The sequence below is a fragment of the Sesamum indicum genome, linkage group LG12, assembly GCF_026168435.1.
Source record: "Sesamum indicum cultivar Baizhima isolate 11 linkage group LG12, ASM2616843v1, whole genome shotgun sequence".
NCBI classification, from domain to species: domain Eukaryota; kingdom Viridiplantae; phylum Streptophyta; class Magnoliopsida; order Lamiales; family Pedaliaceae; genus Sesamum; species Sesamum indicum.
The window spans coordinates 15,154,274-15,174,666 of NC_142668.1; the positions used below are offsets into that span (position 1 = coordinate 15,154,274).

At 41.1% G+C, this 20,393-nt stretch overlaps 4 protein-coding genes across 4 annotated transcripts; 2 read left to right on the forward strand and 2 right to left on the reverse strand.

Annotated features, from left to right (window-relative positions):
* The first annotated feature begins 89 nt into the window (after positions 1–89).
* LOC105175274 (acyl-CoA--sterol O-acyltransferase 1) lies at positions 90–6,438 on the forward strand. The gene is made up of 2 exons (XM_011097660.3): positions 90–1,143; positions 6,055–6,438. Exons 1-2 carry the CDS (start codon positions 314–316, stop codon positions 6,329–6,331), a joined length of 1,107 nt encoding a protein of 368 aa, XP_011095962.1. The 5' UTR covers positions 90–313; the 3' UTR covers positions 6,332–6,438.
* A 2,854-nt stretch (positions 6,439–9,292) lies between these two features.
* LOC105175275 (long-chain-alcohol O-fatty-acyltransferase-like) lies at positions 9,293–10,704 on the forward strand. Its single transcript, XM_020698463.2, has 2 exons — positions 9,293–9,446; positions 9,822–10,704. The coding sequence occupies exons 1-2, from the start codon at positions 9,353–9,355 to the stop codon at positions 10,388–10,390; spliced, it is 663 nt and encodes a 220-aa protein (XP_020554122.1). The 5' UTR covers positions 9,293–9,352; the 3' UTR covers positions 10,391–10,704.
* A 1,608-nt stretch (positions 10,705–12,312) lies between these two features.
* On the reverse strand, positions 12,313–13,596 carry BAG5 (BCL-2-associated athanogene 5). Its single transcript, XM_011097664.3, has 2 exons — positions 13,166–13,596; positions 12,313–12,820 (listed from the first exon to the last, which is right to left on the reverse strand). Exons 1-2 carry the CDS (start codon positions 13,490–13,492, stop codon positions 12,476–12,478), a joined length of 672 nt encoding a protein of 223 aa, XP_011095966.1. The 5' UTR covers positions 13,493–13,596; the 3' UTR covers positions 12,313–12,475.
* A 450-nt stretch (positions 13,597–14,046) lies between these two features.
* LOC105175276 (fumarylacetoacetase) lies at positions 14,047–18,345 on the reverse strand. Its single transcript, XM_011097663.3, has 14 exons — positions 17,973–18,345; positions 17,322–17,400; positions 17,087–17,145; positions 16,889–17,013; positions 16,715–16,789; positions 15,905–15,980; positions 15,638–15,737; positions 15,482–15,541; positions 15,265–15,335; positions 15,112–15,174; positions 14,804–14,868; positions 14,585–14,681; positions 14,364–14,489; positions 14,047–14,279 (listed from the first exon to the last, which is right to left on the reverse strand). The coding sequence occupies exons 1-14, from the start codon at positions 18,174–18,176 to the stop codon at positions 14,217–14,219; spliced, it is 1,263 nt and encodes a 420-aa protein (XP_011095965.1). The 5' UTR covers positions 18,177–18,345; the 3' UTR covers positions 14,047–14,216.
* Positions 18,346–20,393: the final 2,048 nt, after the last annotated feature.

Sequence of the window (20,393 nt, forward strand, 5' to 3'; positions counted from 1 at the left end):
GTTAAGGGTTGAACATTTAATTTTTGGTGCGCACGTAGGTACCACAGCCCAATAAATTTAATATACACATTTCTATCACATGCCGTCAACAATTAGACCTGGTAATAGAATGGAATACTCTCTCTACAAAATCATGATAGGTTAGCCTAAATACAATAAACAAAACGCTAAGTCCTTTCCATCATTAATTGTTTGTTATTCCTCGATTTGTACAAGTCAACTTTCGAACGTAAACAAGAATCCTGGTTTTAAAGCCCTTTTCTTTGCAACTAAAACCAAATCTTTCACGAGGCTCTCCCATAGGCAGAGACAGATGGAGGGAGACGTCACATACGTTATGAGATATTGGATGGAAGGAGAAATTAACACCTTCATCAAGGTATGGATTTCAGCCTATTTATCTCTATGCTACTGCTATTTTGCCGGCAAGATGTTGCCCAAAGGCCACCGTAGACTCGCCGCTTTCCTCCCGGTGATGGCCCTCTTCCCCCTCCTCCCGCTGCAGCTCCACTCCCTACACCTCGGCGGCATCACCTCCTTTTTCCTGGCCTGGCTCACCACCTTCAAACTCCTCTTGTTCGCCTTTGACCAAGGCCCTTTATCCATTCCTTCAATCTCCCTCCCAAGATTTCTTGCCGTTGCTTGCCTTCCCATCAAACTTATTCAACCTTCAAAATCCCGAGAAAATGGAAAAATTCACTCTGAAAAGGGCCACAAATCTTTCTTGAACTACGCCATTAAGGCCCTCTTGTTTGCCTTAATAATCAAGAGTTATGACTACGAAGACCACATTCATCCAAGAATCATCATGGTGATGTACTGTTTCCACATATACTTGTCCTTAGAGATTATACTTGCCATTGCTGCAGCCATGGCTCGCGGCTTGCTTGGGGCGGAGCTCGAACCGCAGTTCAATGAGCCGTACCTCTCGACTTCGTTGCAAGATTTCTGGGGCCGCCGGTGGAACCTCATGGTAACTCGTATACTCCGCCCAACCGTATACCTTCCGGTGCTCGACTGGTCAAGTTCGATCCTGGGCCGGGAATGGGCTGCGCTGCCGGCCGTGATGGCCACTTTCATCGTCTCGGGCCTGATGCACGAGCTCATATTCTACCAACTCGGCCGCGTGAAGCCCACATGGGAAATCACTGTTAAGTTGTGAAGATTGATTTGAAGAAGAAAAGGATAACCTGATTCAACTTAGAATTCCCAAGTTGAGTTGGAGAAGGATAACCCGATTCAAAGTTGAGTTGGAGAAGGATAACCTCATTCAACTTAGAAATCCCAAGTTGAGTTGGAAAAAGGATAAGTCATGGCTATATATACTACTCTTATTAGCATTGTTTTATAGAGCAAAGTAGAATAGAGTAGAGAGAAAAGAAAGAGTTGAGACGAGGGTGAGTGTTGTCTTTCACGTGTGGTGAAGACTTGCATACAAGTGTGTGTGTGTTGTACTCCTCAATTTTCCTCCTCTTTGAGTATTTTCTCCTGGCTTGGTATCGCCCCCAGACGTAGGATTTATATCCAAACTGGGTTAACAAATTCGTGTGTCTTTTATCGCCTTCATATTCCACCTGTTATCCATCTTAACCCGATCCATTTCCTAACAACTGGTATCAGAGCCTGGTTCAAGGAGTTAAGATGGAGGGAAAGTTTCCAGTCGAACGGTTCAATGGTTCCGACTTTGGGTTTTGGCGTATGCAGATGGAGGCCTACCTGTACGGGAAGGACCTGTACGAACCACTTGCAGAGAAGTCCGAGAAGACGAGTGATGAAGAATGGAAGGTGCTCGATCGAAAGGCGATGAGCGCAATAATCCTGTCGCTCTCTCGGAATGTCGCCTATCATGTGAAGGGAGCAAAGAGCACGAAGGAAGTTCTACAGACTCTTGCCGATATGTACGAGAAACCCTCAGCAATGAACAAGGTTATGCTGATGAAAAAACTATTCAGGTTGCAGATGGAGGAGAGGAAGTCGGTGGCCGATCACCTCAATGACTTCAACCAACTCACGACACAGCTGGCGTCTGTGGATATCGTGTTTGACGATGAGGTAAAAGCGTTAATTTTGCTTTCATCTTTACCTGACAGTTGGGATGTGGTTGTTACTTCAGTGAGCACTTCGTCTGGGAAGGAGAAGATGAAGTTCGACAACATCAGAGACATGATGTTGAACGAGGAAACCCGTAGAAAGCAAACGGGTGGATCATCTGGCTCTGCGCTACATACAGAGTCCAGAGGGAGACCTGACACACGGGGTAAATACCGTGGAAGGTCAAGGTCAAGGTCCAGGGGGAAGAACAAGGGCAAGAAGGAGATGGTGTGCTGGAACTGCGAGAAGCCCGGACACATGAAAAGCGAATGTCGGGCGCCAAAGAAGGAAAAGGAGGGCCGAACAGCGAATGCCGCGACGGAGGAGATCACGGATGCACTCTTGTTGAGTGTGAGCAGTTCTTCCGATGATTGGGTTGTGGATTCAGGGGCCTCATTCCACTCATGCAGCAACAAAGACATCATGGAGCCATACACCTCAGGTGATTTTGGCTTAGTTTATCTTGCAGATAACAAACCCCTCAAGATTGTAGGAAAGGGAGATGTGCGGATCAAATCAACGAATGGGTCATGCTGGACCCTACATGATGTGAGACACATACCAGGACTGAAAAGGAACTTGATCTCAGTCGGACAGCTGGATAGTGATGGATTCCACACGACGTTTGGAGACGCGAAGTGGAAGATCAGTCGGGGAGCAATGACTTTGGCTCGAGGACTAAAGTCGGGAACGCTCTACATGGCGGGAGGATCTAGTTCAAACATTCCCTTTGCAGGAACTGTATCGCAGGCTAACCTGTGGCACAATCGCTTGGGCCACATGAGCGAGAAAGGAATGAACGTGCTGAAGTCGAAAGGACGGTTGCCCGAGTTAAAATCGGTGGAGGTGGGTCATTGTGAACACTGCGTGTTCGGAAAGCAGAAGCGGGTGAGCTTCTTGACCACAGGAAGAACTCCGAGGAAAGAAAAGTTGGAGCTTGTTCACACCGATTTGTGGGGGCCAGCACCAGTGTCATCTCTTGGTGGATCAACGTACTACATGACATTCGTCGATGATTCCACTAGAAAGGTATGGGTGTATTTCTTAAAAAGAAAATCTGATGCCTTTGATACATTCAGGAGATGGAGGGCACTAGTGGAAAATGAGACAGGTCTACAAGTGAAATGTCTCAGATCGGATAACGGTGGCGAGTACAACAGTGAAGGTATCAAGAATTACTGCGCCGACCATGGAATCCGAATGCAGAAAACAATCCCGGGGACACCTCAGCAAAATGGCGTTGCTGAGAGGATGAACAGAACACTGAATGAGCGTGCGAGATGCATGCGATTGAAGAGCGGACTACCAAAGATGTTTTGGGCAGATGCAGTCAACACGGCTGCTTTCTTGATCAATCGAGGGCCTTCTGTCCCGTTGAACAACAGGATACCAGAAGAGGTATGGAGTGGTAAGAAAGTGGATCTTTCTTTCTTACGTACGTTTGGTTGTTCAGCCTATATTTTGAACGATGATCGGACTAAGCTGGATGCTAAGTCGATTAAATGTACATTCATTGGGTATGGGACTGACGAATTTGGGTATAGATTCTGGGATGATCAAAACCGGAAAATAATTCGTAGCAGGAATGTTATATTCAATGAGGATGTAATGTACAACGACAGGAAGGTAAGCCCGGACGATGACAAGAAGGAAAGGGAATTTGTTGATCTCGATATTTCAAATTCCGGGATCATGAGACCAGCAGATACGGATTCAGTGGGAGTTCAGACGGACGAAACCGAACAAACGGAGATAGAGCCAGAACCAGTATCGGAGGAACCGATTACTGAAAGCAGCACACCCTTGGCACTAGGTCGAGAACCGAGGCTGAGAAGGGCCCCAGATAGGTACTCCCCCTCTCTTTATTACTTGCTTTTTTCTGATTGTGGAGAACCCGAATGTTACGCAGAGGCAGTCAATGATGTCCACAAGAGCAAGTGGGAGCTTGCGATGAACGACGAGATGAACTCGTTGAAGAAAAACAACACATGGGAATTGTGTCAGCTCCCAAAAGGAAAGAAGGCCCTACAGAACAGATGGGTCTATCGGGTTAAGGAAGAATCAGACGGGAAGAAGCGGTACAAGGCAAGACTCGTAGTAAAGGGATTCCAACAAAGATACGGTATTGACTTTACTGATGTTTTTACACCTGTTGTCAAGTTAACTACTATTCGTCTTGTGTTGAGCATGGTAGCGGCAGAGAACTTGGAGTTACAACAGATGGATGTAAAGACAGCCTTCCTACACGGGGATCTTGAGGAGGAGATATACATGGTACAACCAGAGGGGTATAATGGAGATGATCAGCAGGTGTGTCGCCTGAAGAAAAGCCTGTATGGATTGAAACAGGCTCCGCGGCAGTGGTACAGGAAGTTTGACAACTTCATGCTAGAGATAGGTTTCTCTAGATGCAATGCTGATCATTGCTGCTACGTGAAGAGGTTCGATGAGTTTTTTATCATTCTACTCCTGTATGTTGATGACATGTTGATAGCAGGATCAAATGTCAAGGAGATCAATAGGCTCAAGGATCAGTTATCGAGGAAGTTTGACATGAAAGATCTTGGCGAAGCAAGACAGATATTGGGCATGAAAATCACAAGGGACAAAGGTATTGGTAAATTATGGTTATCTCAATCTGATTATATTGAGAAGGTATTATGCAGATTCAAGATGGAAAATGCAAAACCGGTTGGAACGCCATTGGGAAATCAGTTCAAACTATCCAACAGTGATTCGCCCCAGACTGACTCCGAACGTGCAAAGATGAGAGTCACACCGTATGCCTCAGCAATTGGGAGCCTGATGTATGCTATGATCTGTACTCGACCGGATATAGCACATGCAGTGGGAGTAGTTAGCCGTTTTATGAGCAATCCAGGAGTGATGCACTGGGAAGCTGTGAAATGGATTCTTAGGTACCTGAGGGGTACTAAGGACCGAGCATTGGTGTTTGGTAAGGGCAAGCTTACCTTGTTTGGGTTTGTTGACGCTGATTTTGCAGGGAGTGACTATGACAAAAGGAGGAGCACTACAGGGTACGTGTTCACATATGGCGGTACAGCCGTATCCTGGGTCTCAAAGTTGCAGAAGGTTGTCACACTGTCCACGACGGAAGCTGAGTACGTGGCAGTTACTGAGGCAGCTAAGGAGCTCATTTGGCTGCAACACTTGTTGGGTGAATTAGGGAAACCTCAGGCAGATGTGATTCTTCATAGCGATAGCCAGAGTGCGATCCATCTGGCAAAGAATCCCGCGTTCCATTCGCGGACAAAGCACATCGAGATCAAGTACCATTTCATCCGACAACTTCTGGAGAAGAAGGCACTGCAGCTGGAGAAGATCCAAGGAGAAAAGAATCCTACGGACATGCTGACCAAGGCGGTTGCGATGGCGAAGTTGAAGCTGTGTACGGCTTCGACTGGCCTTGATGACTAGAGTGGACAAACCCGGCGATACCAAGAAAGAAGTGGAGAAAAGCTAATCAATCTTCAAGTGGGAGATTGTTAAGTTGTGAAGATTGATTTGAAGAAGAAAAGGATAACCTGATTCAACTTAGAATTCCCAAGTTGAGTTGGAGAAGGATAACCCGATTCAAAGTTGAGTTGGAGAAGGATAACCTCATTCAACTTAGAAATCCCAAGTTGAGTTGGAAAAAGGATAAGTCATGGCTATATATACTACTCTTATTAGCATTGTTTTATAGAGCAAAGTAGAATAGAGTAGAGAGAAAAGAAAGAGTTGAGACGAGGGTGAGTGTTGTCTTTCACGTGTGGTGAAGACTTGCATACAAGTGTGTGTGTGTTGTACTCCTCAATTTTCCTCCTCTTTGAGTATTTTCTCCTGGCTTGGTATCGCCCCCAGACGTAGGATTTATATCCAAACTGGGTTAACAAATTCGTGTGTCTTTTATCGCCTTCATATTCCACCTGTTATCCATCTTAACCCGATCCATTTCCTAACAATCACTTGGTTCTTCGTGTTGCACGGCGCGTGTTTGATGGTCGAAATAGTTGTGAAGAAGGCGGTAAATGGCCGATGGCGGTTGCCAAGGCTCATCGGAACGATCCTGAGCATTGGACTCGTGATGGTAACAGGATCCTGGCTTTTTTTCCCACAATTGTTGCGGTGCAAAGCGGATGAGAGAGGGTTGGCGGAGCTCGCGGCAATCGGCACGTTTGTGAAGGACATCGTTCGGGCTTTAAATTTTACGGTCAACACATATATTTCCTTTTCTTAAATATATATTTTCACTTTTATCTTGTAAGAAAAAAGTATCATATCAACTATCAATTCATATTATTACATCTTCTCGTAATAAAAAAAGAAATTCAAAATTTCTTTTAATTTCTGCCTCGAATTTTGCTTGTAATCTTAAGCTATGAAATATTCATTTAATCCTCTAATTTCAATTTTCACTAAAATTAAAATTCACTGCTCATGATTTAATCGACAGATTTACACTTGCTCAAAACTACTTTGTAATTATTAGTTGAAAAAAGCCAACAATCACGACCGTAGCACAAAATTCAAGTCGTCGTTCTTTTGGGTGTAGTCAAACAATATTAGTTGAAAATGAGAATTGCAATATTTCGAATCATTTGAAATATAAACATTATTCAAATAATTGTAATGCATTTATGATTATGAATTTGAAAGTTTAGTTTCAAATATATCAATTCAAATACAGTATTACTTTTATTTTTTTGGATATTTTTAAATTCAAGGGTAAAATTGCAGTTATTTCTCTTGAGATTTTGGCATGATTATAAATATTTCTTGTTATTTGAGAAATTACAATACCTACTCAATTAGATAATAACTATGTAGCTCGTGAACGAGGAGGCGGACATTACTCATTTACTCTTATTGAGTATTTGTCTTTTAAAGTGGAAAAATATAATAATAATAATAAGAGTTTGGGTAAAATAAGTAATTCATAGGACAAGTTAGTCCATAAAAGTATCTAAAAAAAATTCTGAATGTTATACAAAATTATAATTCATAATTCAAAAAGTAATTTAATTAGTTCACCACAAAAATTGGATGAAAACCCAACAAAGGCTAAAGGAATTGACTCCTTGTTAGATGAACTCTAAAATTATAGAGTATTTGTAATTTTCGAAACAACTAGAAAGTATTTATAATTATGATAAAATATTAGAAAAAGTAATTTTAATTTACCCCAAATTCAAAGAATTTGAAATTTATAATTTTAATTTTGAACTGTATTTTATTAAAATATAGATATATTTTCAATTGGGTTTAGAACGTGGAATTTGGGTTTGACTAAAATCCGAAATGAATGGATTCAAAATTCCTTTTATTTCAAAACTACCTATTCGAAATATATTATTTGGATTTATAAGAAATTTGTATAATAATTTGAAATCTATTCTGCTAACGATTTCAGAATATTTCAAAAGAATTTAAAGTGATTATATTATTTGACGGACTTCAAATTCATCAAACATAGGCTTAAAAAATCTAATGGATAATAAAATATTTAAATTCACTGATTTATTAACAAGTAAAATGGATTTTAATTTCACATTACTGTAATACATCGCTCCAATGTACCCATCAACATTTTTTATAGGTTTTCTTCTAAGTGAAAATAATAAAATATTATTTTTGAATAAATCAACATACAATTATTAATATTCAATATTTATATCTACAACACTCGACAACTATAATAATTACATATTAATAATTAATTTTATATAATTATAATTAATCAACACTTGCTATGAGTCCGCATCTTATTGCGATCCGACTCACTTGACTTGATGATTCAAATTATCAATCATAGATATCCGATCCATTTGATGACTTTTTAATCGACATGTGGCTCGTATGAATTATGGCACATAAACCTTTATAAATATCAATTGAGCCATTTTACAAAGTATTCATTTTATTACTATTAGATCATACTCAATGACTCCTACAACCTCGATCAATACTAATTTAGACATCGAATAATCTTAGTTGGGGGTTACCCCAATAAATCTAACGTTTTGTGTACGCCAACATCATTCATCCAAATCAAGATAATAATTTGGACTCATACTCCAAAAAATTATCAGATTATCACCGGATCATTGTCTAATCATCACAAGATCATTTAGAACCTTGATCCAGATCAAAATTATGATCATTTACTTTATGATATAAAAATTACTTAAATAATAAAATAACAAAAAAAATATTAATTATACTATGTTCAATCAAACTAATTGAATTGAATTATTCAAGTAAATAGTGAATTATACCGAGTTTGGGAATAAAAATCAAACATTCATAATGTAGGCATCTTACAAGAATATATTGAACAACTTACGCAACTTAATAATAAAAATAAACCTAGTTTTAGGAGGTGGTGCCCCATTATCACCACCAATTGAAACTTTTATTATATACTAATGTTTATTTAAAAAAAAAACATATACTTTTTACATGTGTCTATTTATTTAAAACCAAAGATATAGTATAATTTTATATATCATGTACATTAAACAACTTAATAATAAAAATAAACGTAGTTTTAGGAGGTGGTGCCCCATTATCACCACCTAAGAATTGAAACTTTTATTATATACTAGTGTTTATTTTAAAAAAAAACATATACTTTTTACATGTGTCCATTTATTTAAAACCAAATATATAGTATAATTTTATATATCATGTACATTAAACAAAATAAAATAAAAATTGAAGTCCAAAAAAATTACGTATGATCAAAATTAAAGGGCAAGTGTATGGTGGGACGAGACCGACACCGTGCATTTAATATGCACCAACTGACACTAAAAATGACCCGCTCTTGATGTATATGTGTATCCGTCCAAATTTGACTGAAGTGTTTTACTAAATTAAATCAAATACAAGTATTTAAAAATATATATTTTTAGTTAGAGTAGAATAAGTTAAAAGTGGTAAATAGGTACAAACATGAAATATCTCTTACTATTTATAAAATTATAAATATATTTTTAATATTATCTCCCATTTAATAACGAAAAAAATATACAAATATTCTTAGACTAACAAGCCCTTAAAGGGGCGTGATTATAATTTAACCAAAAACATGGAACTATTATGTAATTATGCCTAAGATGAATAGATTAATTAAATGTAATTTACCTAAAAAAGTAGTGATAAAACTTGTTTGGAACAGCAGCATATAGATATTTCCCCTCCCTCTCTCTAACCAAAACAAGCCTAAACAAATTCTGTCCACACGCGAGAGACAGAGATGGAAGGCGAAGTGAAGAACGTGATTTTAGTATGGAGTACAGTGGTGGCATCCTTATGCTACTGCCACAGAGTCGGCAAACTCTTCCCCTCAGGTATTGCCCGACGCTTTGCAATTTTTCCAGTGGTGTTCCTCTTCTTTCTTCTTCCCCTCAACCTCACCTCCATACACTTCGGAGGCACCACCTCTTTCTTCATAGCATGGCTTGCCAGCTTCAAGCTTATTCTCTTCGCCTTCAACAAACCCCCCTTATCTTCAATTCCTTCAATCCCACTTTCCCGTTTCATTCTCTTGGCTTGCTTCCCCATCAAATTTCACCAATCTCATCGCATAACTCACAGATCACCTCTCATTTATTTCGCCAAGATCCTCATTTTTGCACTCATCCTACGCATATACCATTACAAACAACACTTGCATCCAAAAATCATACTGTTTTGCTACTGCCTTCATGTTTACTTGATGCTAGAGACGGTGCTGGCCCTTGTTGCTGCCTTAACTAAAGCGTTGCTCCATGTCGAGCTGGAGGAGCAGTCCAATGAGCCTTACCTGGCTACCTCTCTCCAAGATTTCTGGGGCAGAAGATGGAATTTGATGGTTCCCAATATTTTACAGCCCACTGTGTACCACCCTGTGAGGTCGGTTGCCACCCGGTTCATGGACAGGAAATGGGCTGCAATCCCTGGAGTCTTGGCTACTTTCTTGGTTTCGGGCCTGATGCATGAGCTGGTTTTGTATAACATAGGGAGACTGAGGCCCAGTGGAGAGATGATGTGCTTCTTTCTGCTACATGGGGTGTCTTTATCATTAGAAATTGTCATCAAGAAAATCTTGCGTGGCAAATTTTCTCTACCCGGAATTGTTTCCGGGCCGTTAACGCTGGCGTATGTGATGTACACCAGTTTTTTGCTGTTCTTTCCGCCATTTCTAAGGTCTAAGGCCGACGTTAAGGGATGCACTGAATCTCTTGCGTTCATAGAGTCCATCAAGAATCACCGGCTCGTCAGCCCGAATGACATCTCTTGTCCGTTCCTCTAAAAATTCCGTCCGTACGTACTGCAAGGAAAAAGAAGGTGAAAACTTCATGATTTCCTGCAAAGTGAGACCTCATTTTCAGATTGAGTGATGCAGAATCTATGATACCATATGTCTAATTAATGTGTAATCTCCTTTTGGCTTTGGATGTAGTAAGTGCCGATGGAAACAAGAAATTATTAAAGTCTGTTTAGTTTCCACAACATATTTTTGACATAGCAGTTTATTACATCATCAGGTAATCTTCATAGCGATTCGATGTGATGGCTTTCAACCAACCCTATGGGTCATGTTACAAGACATAGATGCTTGACTAATGAGATTTATAGCAAATACAAGACATTGATGCTTGACTAATGAGATTTATAGCAGATATTATTAGTGTATAATTTTAAAAGATATGATGATCACAAATGGCAATAAATTAACTTAGTTTGATCAACTCTAATTTAAATAACAATTTTCTACAAAAAAAGTTGCTGACAATAATAAGGGTGAAAATTAGAATGAAGAATCCCTGTGCACACTTGTTTGTTACAATTGATATCACATCCATATGGGGCCTCTTACAAGGCTGATACGAATGGATTGGAGGCATGGTTCAGTGCAAAAAATGACGGCCTGCTATTAAGCTACTCCGATCTTGAACAAGGCATAACTTATCACACTTTGAGAATGTGATAGTGATGAGCTTAGAAAAAGACGGATATACCCTCAAATAAGGGTAAAAGTGACTTTATGCACCAAAGTGGGTTGACCAAATATTTGACGTAATTCCCAGAGTAAATAAATACTCAAGGGCGTAATTAATGGGTATAATCACGAATTCCTAGCACATTACGTGTGATCATGGTGCATAAATTAGGGAGATGTGCATTTATGCGAGAAACACAATTTGAGATCGTGGGGCACGTGGCGTTCACCGGTACAGAGGCTTCATTCAGTATAAGAAGGCGAAAATCTTTCTAACAAAGGTAATTTTTTTTTCGGATTTGCAAAGAAACATATTTACATCTCAGTATTTGATATTTTAAGAAGCATAACTAATTTGAGCGTCGGAGTGTCTTCATCGGATAACAACCCGACTAGATAACGTTTTCTTTTATCCACAGTGTCCCAAGGATCGGGAGCGGAGCATGGACAACGACCATAGAGCGAGGCAGACGATTTCGAGCCCGATCAGATAGTATAACCGTTCTACATGCCAACAAAAATTACTAATTTATCTTATCCTATACTTTATTCAATTGGACACCATCAACTATTTATCACATAACGGCCCATATGTATATTATACATGGTTACATTTGTTAAATTATAATATCATTTGATTATATTTTTTAATTTAAAAAAGAACGTCCAAAACATAATAGAAGATTCAAGCTGAAAAGTTAGAACGCGCCATGTTTCTACAATCAGCCCCATGACAATCCCGAGTTTGGCATTATCCTTATAGGCAGAACCACAACCGGCTACTACATTTTCCTTTTGTTGGCCGAATAAAATGGCTCAAGTTATGGAAATAGGTTTCCATTGTTCTTGGACTACCTTCTCACACAAACAAACATAAGATCAATGTGGAGAGTTACGCAGCAATGAAAATAGAAGTCATTTGTTCAAGGTGGAAGCCTTCAGCTTTGTACCCTTTTTCCAGGCAATTTCATCCCCTTTGATTGAATTAGATTGGTGTGCTAAACTTGACCTCTCTAGAGTCTCAGGGGCATGAAACAGTCCTGTCACCCAAAGTTCTCTTCATATCTACTCATGGCTCGCCTGTAGCAGTTAAAATTCGAGGCCGGAAACATATACATTGAGATTTGAGTGAGAAATTGTTGCCTCTACAAAAGAATTCTGACTTCATCATTAGTTCACAAGAGACAGCAAACGATATTGTATAACGTCTCAGTCAAACTTACAACCCCATGTCAAAAATAATTTTCCATAACTTCCAAAGTATTCTGTTCCTTACAGGTCTTGTCTGTATTATATATGCGTGCCTAAGATCATTCGTCACATAGTTACAGCTTATTCTATATATAAATTTTACGCATTAACTAAAAGAAGTATAATATGTATGTATACCTAAAATCATTGATCACGAAGGAACCTTTGCAGGCACTGGAAACCCAAATGCTCAGCACAAAACCTCTCCATTTCATTCCCACCACCTCTTTCCTTGCAAACCTCTTTCTCAATCCCCGCAACAATATCATCCCAATCCCTCAAAAATCCATCCCACTGCTCGACTCTAGCATCCGAAACTGCATCCAATATCTCTTGCAGCCCCACAATCTTGCGGCTGACATGTCTCCTCAGCTCCCTTACATTAGGATCAACCCCAGGAACTGAGTCAAGCCTGAATAACAAGCCCATCAATGCCTCATTGATCTTGATCCGATCCCGTTCACTCGTACGTACAGCATCAACTGTCTCCTGCCACACACAATTACTTAAGACATACATTTAGAATGACACGATAGCGGATCAATAATGTGCAAAACCCCATTTCTCATTTGCATGTAGTGCCCCAGAAACTAAGAAAATTAGCTGAAGATAGAAAATTTTCTTCCGCACCCCAGAGTCCGACATACAGATCCATCAAACTCAAATCAACCAACCGAATAAGGAAAAAAGAAAAACGGTGGTTACCGGCGGACGTGAATTTGCCAATGTTGAAGCACTTTCAGCATAATTTGGTTCGCTCCGAGATGAGAATATTAATTACGTCCACGAATTTCTACTAGCTGAGTAAAGAAACACGGATCAACAAAATCATACCTGGCGTTGGATGAGCTTCTGCCAGTAATTGGCTTCAGAATTGACGGCAGAGATCTTCCTGACAAGGGTACGGACCACGTGAGCTTTGTAGGCGGACTGTATCTTAACAGCAGCCACGGATTCTCCGGATTGGGGGCGTGAGGGGAGGTGAATAGTTATTGGGACGGGTTTCGAAGGTGGCTGTTCATCGGGGGCGGTCTGGATGGGGATTTCCGTAATTTTGTGGTCGGGCTCAGGGACAGCGTGGTCATTCTGAAAAGTATATACAACGGCGGTGGCGGTGGCTGTGGCGGAGGAGAAAAATCTAGACTTGCGGGAGGATTTCATGCTTACCAGCAGAGAGTGAAAAGGGAAAGAAAGGAAAGAGAAAGGAGTAAAGGGTGGTGTGTGACGTTGCGGAATGTGGACGTTTCTAAATTTTATGTTGGCGCGTATGGCGAATGGGTTTGAGCAGTGCCCTGCCCGTTATCTGCGGGACCCAAACCCTTTCTCGGATCATGGGCTCAGTCGGTGGTGCTATGGTACATGTGCCAATCCAGAATCACTCGAGCAATGCTCAACGTTAACGTATATTTGGCCCTCTTGTATAATCCACCCGTATGAATTTAAAGTTCTTATAAAATCACAACACAAGATTTTTTACAATCTGTAACCTTTTCATAGTGCTTATTCGGCTTTAAATATTCACAACTACTTAAATTCAACATTAATTTAAAATAAAACAGAGAAAAAGTTACCAAAGGCGATGAACTATGATGTCGATAATAAAATAGCTTATCTAGAATCCATTGGTGCTTCGAGTCTATTATGGGCTTATTGCTGGTATATAATCACAATACAAACGTTGGATAAAGCTTTTCGCTTGGGTGCCAAAGCAGGAATTGTATAAAGTCAGGTTCATTATTCACTAATGATACAACAATTCGACAAAGATACAGTCATTGCAATACAAAGATCAATGCATCAAATCTTCACACCTATCCGTAATTTTCGCTAGCATAAGCCTGAGAGACAAGGAGGCGTTGAATGGGAACAAAAAATTAACAGGTTTTCAAGGTGGTGATGGAAGAATTTTCCCTGAGCACCTTCCAAAGCCAACATTATAACCACCCCCCTGCAAGTCAATCTGATAAGTTACTGGTGGAATGGACACAAAAAGATAGGTTTTAGAAGTAACTAATGTGCAGAGAAACTAAACCTTGCAACAGCCGGTGAAAATGACTTCATCTCCGTCATCCAGAAACGTTCGAGTAGTTCCACCTAGAGATAAAGGCTTTTGTCCATTCCAGGTTAACTCTAGCAAGCATCCGTAAGAGTCTGGTTCCTGCATGTTAAGAAAGTATTCACTTTGTGTGCTAAAAGGGGCAAAAAGATAATCAGCAAACTGCATTTGAGGCATCAGTTGGAATAAGATCTTACAGGACCACTTATAGTTCCAGTCCCAAGGAGGTCACCAGGCCTCAAGTTGCAGCCATTGATAGTATGATGGGCAAGTTGCTGGGTTATTGTCCAATATCTATACCAAGGAAAGCAAACACATTTGTCCTCAGTAATGATCACAAACTTCACTGTCATTAATCAAGTCAAAAAAAAAAAAAAAAGAAATCATCAAAACAAGAAAAAGGCTGATAAACTCACAGGTGTTTGAAGTTGCTTCTTGATATAATGCATGCATCTTTTTGGCCAGCGGGTACAATGGAAACCTGGTGGTAGAGATGCCATGTTTCTAGGTGAAAACAAATACTCAAGGGGGTTTTATAAGTATGATAAGAACCTAGTCATAAACATATAAAATAAGAAGTAAAACACATCCTATTCATTTTTCACACAAAATGAGAAGTTTATTGGAGGTAAAGGTGCTTGTAGTTACATCAAATTGTATATACATGAAGAAAGAGGTATTTTATACATCATGACATGCAGAGGCACATAGAGGAGTCAAACACCTGCAAGGAGATGTCATAGTTTTTGTATTCCTTCTCTGCAAGATACGGCAAGGGAGGAGGATTCTGCAATTAACATTCCGCAAACAATTAAGTTTCTGGAAAGAACAGATAAACCAGGATGCTGCGACCCAAAATCATACACAGTTTGAGTACCTGATCTGGAGCATCAGAAGCAAATGGTGCTAGAGCATCTAAGGTGACAATCCATGGGGATATAGTCGTACCTGTAGTGCACCAAAAAGTTAATCAGAGAACAACTGATGATTTCATCACAGTATAAATGGAATCATCAACATTCGGATAACACCATTTAGAAACTTTGATTTTATTTTGAGTAAAGTTCACTGTCAGCAATGCATTGATTTCTTACCAAAACTTTTGCCCAGGAAAGGACCAAGAGGTACATACTCCCATGCTTGAATATCTCTTGCTGTCAAAACCATATAATGGCATTAAAAATTGAGTGGACAAAATTTATGGGATTTAATCTGGTGATTTTGTATCTTGGAGAAAGGTTTATGCATACCACTCCAGTCATTCATTAAGACAAGTCCAAAGATATGATTTGCAGCTTCATTTACATCCACGGGCTTCCCCAATTCATTCCCAGCACCAACTACAGCAGCCTAAATGCATTTTAACAATTCGACAACCAGAAATAGGATTTAGTTCCAAAAGCAGTAGGTCACTGGAATTATATATCTATCACATATAAACATGAATGCAAAAACAGATGGGATCTAAGATAATTTGACCAAGAATCTACTTTTTATTTTGACAAAAAAATGCTTACCATTTCCAGCTCAAAGTCCAACTTCCGAGAAGGCCCAAAATATGGTAGAGAATTCACTGTTGGATGGCCTTGTCCTCTGGATTTAAATATTATTCCAGAAGTCAAGCACTATAATCTAAACCGCGAGAAGAAAATTGACCAGAAACTAACTCAAGTAGTGAATCTAGCACCAAATTACAGCAAGTATAGTAAATACTTTAGGATTAACCTTCTATCCAGTGATACGGAAGTTAAATGCAAAATAAGATAGATCACAATAAGAAAATTGAGATGGAGACTTCTGTAAATTCTAGAATTGAGATAAGGAGGGTCCAGGAGTGTTGCGAGTCAAAACTAGGCCATGACTTTTCCAAATTAAACCAAAAGAATAAACCAAGGAGCAAAATTCATTGAAATATGATGTAAAGCAGCCTTTCAGAAAATGGAGCACGGAAACATGCTGATTACCAGAAATAGAAAGAATCCTGTGAGCATGTAAGGTGATTGAAACCTTTACTGTTGAGCTCCAGCATGGAAATGCAAGTGACTATTAACTATAGAGCGTATAAATCTGAATTCTAGATAAGTTAGATATCCATACAGCAGAGAATTATTGTTTGTTTTGGTTTGTTGGACAAAAAATTCCAGTATGGATTCATTAGTCTAATGTTATGCTTCATCATAAATTTGCTTTTTAGTGCACTCATGTTAGCTGTAGGTATATGCAAGTATTCCATCTAGCAAGAGATGCATCAAGAATGGTGGCAGCCATTGGGCTTTAGACATTGATGATAGTTTGCCAGTAAGTAAATAAGAATTCAGTTTTGTAACCTTGGCCTGATTATGTCAGTGCCAGAGATGACAATAGAAGATGCACGCCCGTGGTAAGCAATAGGAATGTGAAACCTGAAAAACATGCAGCCATTGGAAAGAGGAGCTGAAAAATATAAGAAAGAAAGGGAAAGAGATGCTTCAGCTTTGAAATGATGTTCTGAATTGCCATACCAATTTGGGTTAATTGGGTTTTCTGGGCCTCGAAATATAAGTCCACAGTTCTTCGCATGATGCTTTGACGCAAAAAAGTCAGTGTAGTCCCCTATTGCAATAGGAAGAAGCATTTGGACCTTGTCCTGGACGCATCAGCAGAATTAAAACAGTGCACTTTATCAACTAAGCATATTTAGAATAACATGAACAACGTACCATAGGCAGAAGTGCTTTCTGCCTTAGACTAGTATTATCCCGTAATATTGGCTCTGCAGCTGCATTACGGCAAAAGCAAAGTGAGCATACTAAATTTACTAGATATAAATAATGACTTCTCTGTTTTCCAAAATGCAAGGATAAATGTTACCAGATAGTCTAATTGATTTTTTGCCACATTAAGTCAGAAAATTGAAAGACTATAACCCACGGTATGCATAAATGAGTAGCCAACCTGATAATAGCTTTTGCAATGTACTACGAGCTTCCTTCCATGCCAGTTGTCCCAGTCCCAAGAACTTATTGAGAGTAGGCTGTAACATGTCATTTAGCCATCAGTAAAAATTAGTATTGTTCAGAATGCTTTCTACTATTGTTTATTTGATTAATTTCCAGAGAAAATAAATTTAGCAGCGATACCTTTCCACAGAGTCATAGCAAGTGAAAGAGTTTGACTACCCGAGCAGGATGTGTAGTTACATTCTCACTGGATACCTCCTAAACGTAGAATTTTGGGCGACTACCTTGGTTCTTCTAGAACCTCCATCTAAGACAACACATTATGTTTACTGTTATTCTTTGTTTTTTGTGTTTTTCTTCTTCCTTTTAAGTTGTCTATTTCCAGTGAAACTAATTTCTATAGTTACTCCCGCAATCATCCCCAAAAATCAACTTGATTATTCTACGATGACTTCTACTCTCAGATGATGCAACCACTCACGGCAACAATTCAAAAAGCAGCAATTATATGTCGACTTACGAGAGCCGTATCCTCATGCTTCCCAATTTATAATATCGAGCAACGCTCCAATTCTATTTACTTCCAACTTTCAAACGAAAAGTTAAACCATACTTGAAAATTTGAGGAAAGAGAAACAACGCAAACCTGGTTGAAACAATCGGAGTTTTCGAGATACGGACCGTCGAAGAGTCCAGCCGAGGCAATCACGGAGAGGTCCAGCACATAGTCGCCAATTGCAACGCCCGGTCTGGCCTCCGAACCAGGTTCGGCCTTGAAGACGCCGTACGGCAAGTTCTGAATAGGGAAGTGCGAGTCCGGATGGACTTCGACGAAAGACTTGAGCACCATAGCAGAGGAGCCAAGGATGAGGTGACGTCGTTAGGAGCTAGGCGAGAGCTCCGGCGATGTAGGAAGAGAGTGAAAGGTGAGAGTGAACAGTTTAAGAGTAGTAGAAGAAATAAAGGAGAAGGGCATATGGGTACTTGTAGAATATTTACGGAAAAAGAAGAATTGACGAGTAGTTAGAGACGGTCCCGGTAAACATGAAGTCATTTACTCTTTGTGGTGGTTTGGTTTACGCAAGGTTGGTGAATTGTGGCTTGATGATTGGGTCCTGGCGCTCCCTGCATTCAATGCGGAGGCCCGGAAAATAGATGTTTGGGGCTGATGGGCGGGTAGAGTCCTGCTAAAATGAACTCCGTTTAAAACTAGTCTACAACAGGAGTAATACATGTGACCCGGTGTCACTGGCCGCTCCTTGGGCAAGACGGCCGGCAGTGACTTACGGAGTACGTGCGGGCGGCTAGGGGAGGCCGGCCGGCACGCAAGTGCGCAAACGGCCTACGAGCAGAGACTCTTACCGATTGGGGATTGCAAAACTGTTCGTATGGGAACTTCCTTGATGTGTGGGGATGCTATCCGCCAAGTATAAAGTCATTCCGATGACGTTTGGGCAAGGAGATATAAGGGCGACGATCAGGCGCCACCCTGCGTGCGAGCAGGAGAGAAATGCATGAAGCAGAGTGCTTTATCTTTCGAGATTTGCAAAACTGTTTCTATGGCGAGATCCTTGGAGTGTTGGGAACACCTCCAAGATGTTTCAGAGGTAGACGGTTCCGTTTGGGTAGGAAACGACGATGATCTTCAGAGTCTGCCAGTGCAGTGGCGAGACTGTAATTTCAGAATATTGCGTGGGCAATTCCTCAGCGATGGATGATCGGATGGGGCTGAAATTCAAGAGTTATGATGTAGAAGTCGTAGGCTACGCTACGGTTCAAGCGGCACGTGATTTGGACGTCGGTTGAGGGAGATACGAAAAAGGTGCGCTCCTCAACCCCTTTCAATGTCTACTGCTGGAAATAGGAAAAACTTTCTTAAGCCTATTATAAGGGGGGTACGATGCGGTGAGCTCCAGCCGGCCCTCCCCGTGCACGACGGCAATGGCGGTAGGCAACGTCGGCACTAAATGAGCATCTCTTGGGGGCATGTTGGGGGCCTCCAAGGGCCGGCTCTAGGCATCTCAAAGGAGTGTTTAGAGTCCCCGAAAGGCATGGGAACCGGACGGGCAGCGTAGGGCCAGGACGGCCTACGTTGGGCACAAATGCGGCCGAGAGGTTCCGTGTGACGTGCAAGGTTGCTCCGCGGGCTGCGAGATATTTGGGGCAACACCTCTCGTGCGAATGGGTGATCGAGGCAAGCACTCCAAGACCTCGTGATCCAACTCATGGCATGCGCTATCGGGTTCTAGCCGTCCATGGGGGTCCGTTGGCCAAGATGAGCGGTCGTGGGGCGACGCTGCATTGTGGGCAAATTATGTAGCCACGTCGAAAGGCAAGAAGGCATGTCGGGCATGCCATGCGGGATCAAAGCAAGATGTCGGCATATCATGTGGGCCTCGGACTTAAGGTGCGGTCCTACTCGGGCGAGGCATAAAAGACGGCCACGACGAAGGCGTGCGCCAAGGATGCCCCGAGTGTGCATTGGACATGAGATGGGCGTTGCGGGCGCATGCGGAGCGCCGTAACGCCGAGGCAGAGCGAGGATGCTCCTTGCCATCGAGGGATGCGTCGGCGGGTTCCGAGATTGTGGGCGAGACGCATGGCGGCAGACTAGCTAGTCGGGGCCGGCCGCTAAGAGACGCTAAGGCGTGCGTGCCGAGAGCCTCGGCGAACATGGGCATTTTGGATAGGCGAGCGCAAAGGCACGCGGTGCCGCGCAGGGATGCGTTCAGATGTCGTGCTAGCGAGCTTCAGTGTCGAAGACACGCGACGAACAGTCGGTAAACTCTGAGATGTGCGAAGGCTGGTCGAAGGTTGAGTGAAACCTGAGACGCCGCACGAGCGAAAAATATATTCCACTGCGTGACAAGAGAGTCCGCCCGTGACACCCGGGTTGAGGTTTGCTACGTTCAATTCCGCCGATGGATTGATATGTAACACAAATTGTAAGTTTGTTATAATGCCTCACAATCAAATCAGAATTTTTTTAGTCATTATAGGATCACAAAACTAGATTTTAATTGGATCACAAATCAGAATCGGGTCTATCGGGTTGAATTCGCCTCAA

Bases quoted from the DNA above. Each gene is read 5' to 3' on its own strand.
- LOC105175274 (XM_011097660.3), top strand. From the start codon at position 314: ATGGAGGGAGACGTCACATACGTTATGAGATATTGGATGGAAGGAGAA. The intron at 1,144-6,054 runs AATCACTGTTAA...CCATTTCCTAAC, and splicing joins CGCGTGAAGCCCACATGGGA to AATCACTTGGTTCTTCGTGT.
- LOC105175275 (XM_020698463.2), top strand. From the start codon at position 9,353: ATGGAAGGCGAAGTGAAGAACGTGATTTTAGTATGGAGTACAGTGGTG. The intron at 9,447-9,821 runs GTATTGCCCGAC...ACTTGATGCTAG, and splicing joins CGGCAAACTCTTCCCCTCAG to AGACGGTGCTGGCCCTTGTT.
- BAG5 (XM_011097664.3), bottom strand. From the start codon at position 13,492: ATGAAATCCTCCCGCAAGTCTAGATTTTTCTCCTCCGCCACAGCCACC. The intron at 12,821-13,165 runs GTATGATTTTGT...TGTGTGTGGCAG, and splicing joins AGAAGCTCATCCAACGCCAG to GAGACAGTTGATGCTGTACG.
- LOC105175276 (XM_011097663.3), bottom strand. From the start codon at position 18,176: ATGGTGCTCAAGTCTTTCGTCGAAGTCCATCCGGACTCGCACTTCCCT. The intron at 17,401-17,972 runs GTTTGCGTTGTT...GACATGTTACAG, and splicing joins ACTCCGATTGTTTCAACCAG to CCTACTCTCAATAAGTTCTT. The intron at 14,869-15,111 runs GTGTTTGACTCC...CTCTACCACCAG, and splicing joins ACTATGACATCTCCTTGCAG to GTTTCCATTGTACCCGCTGG.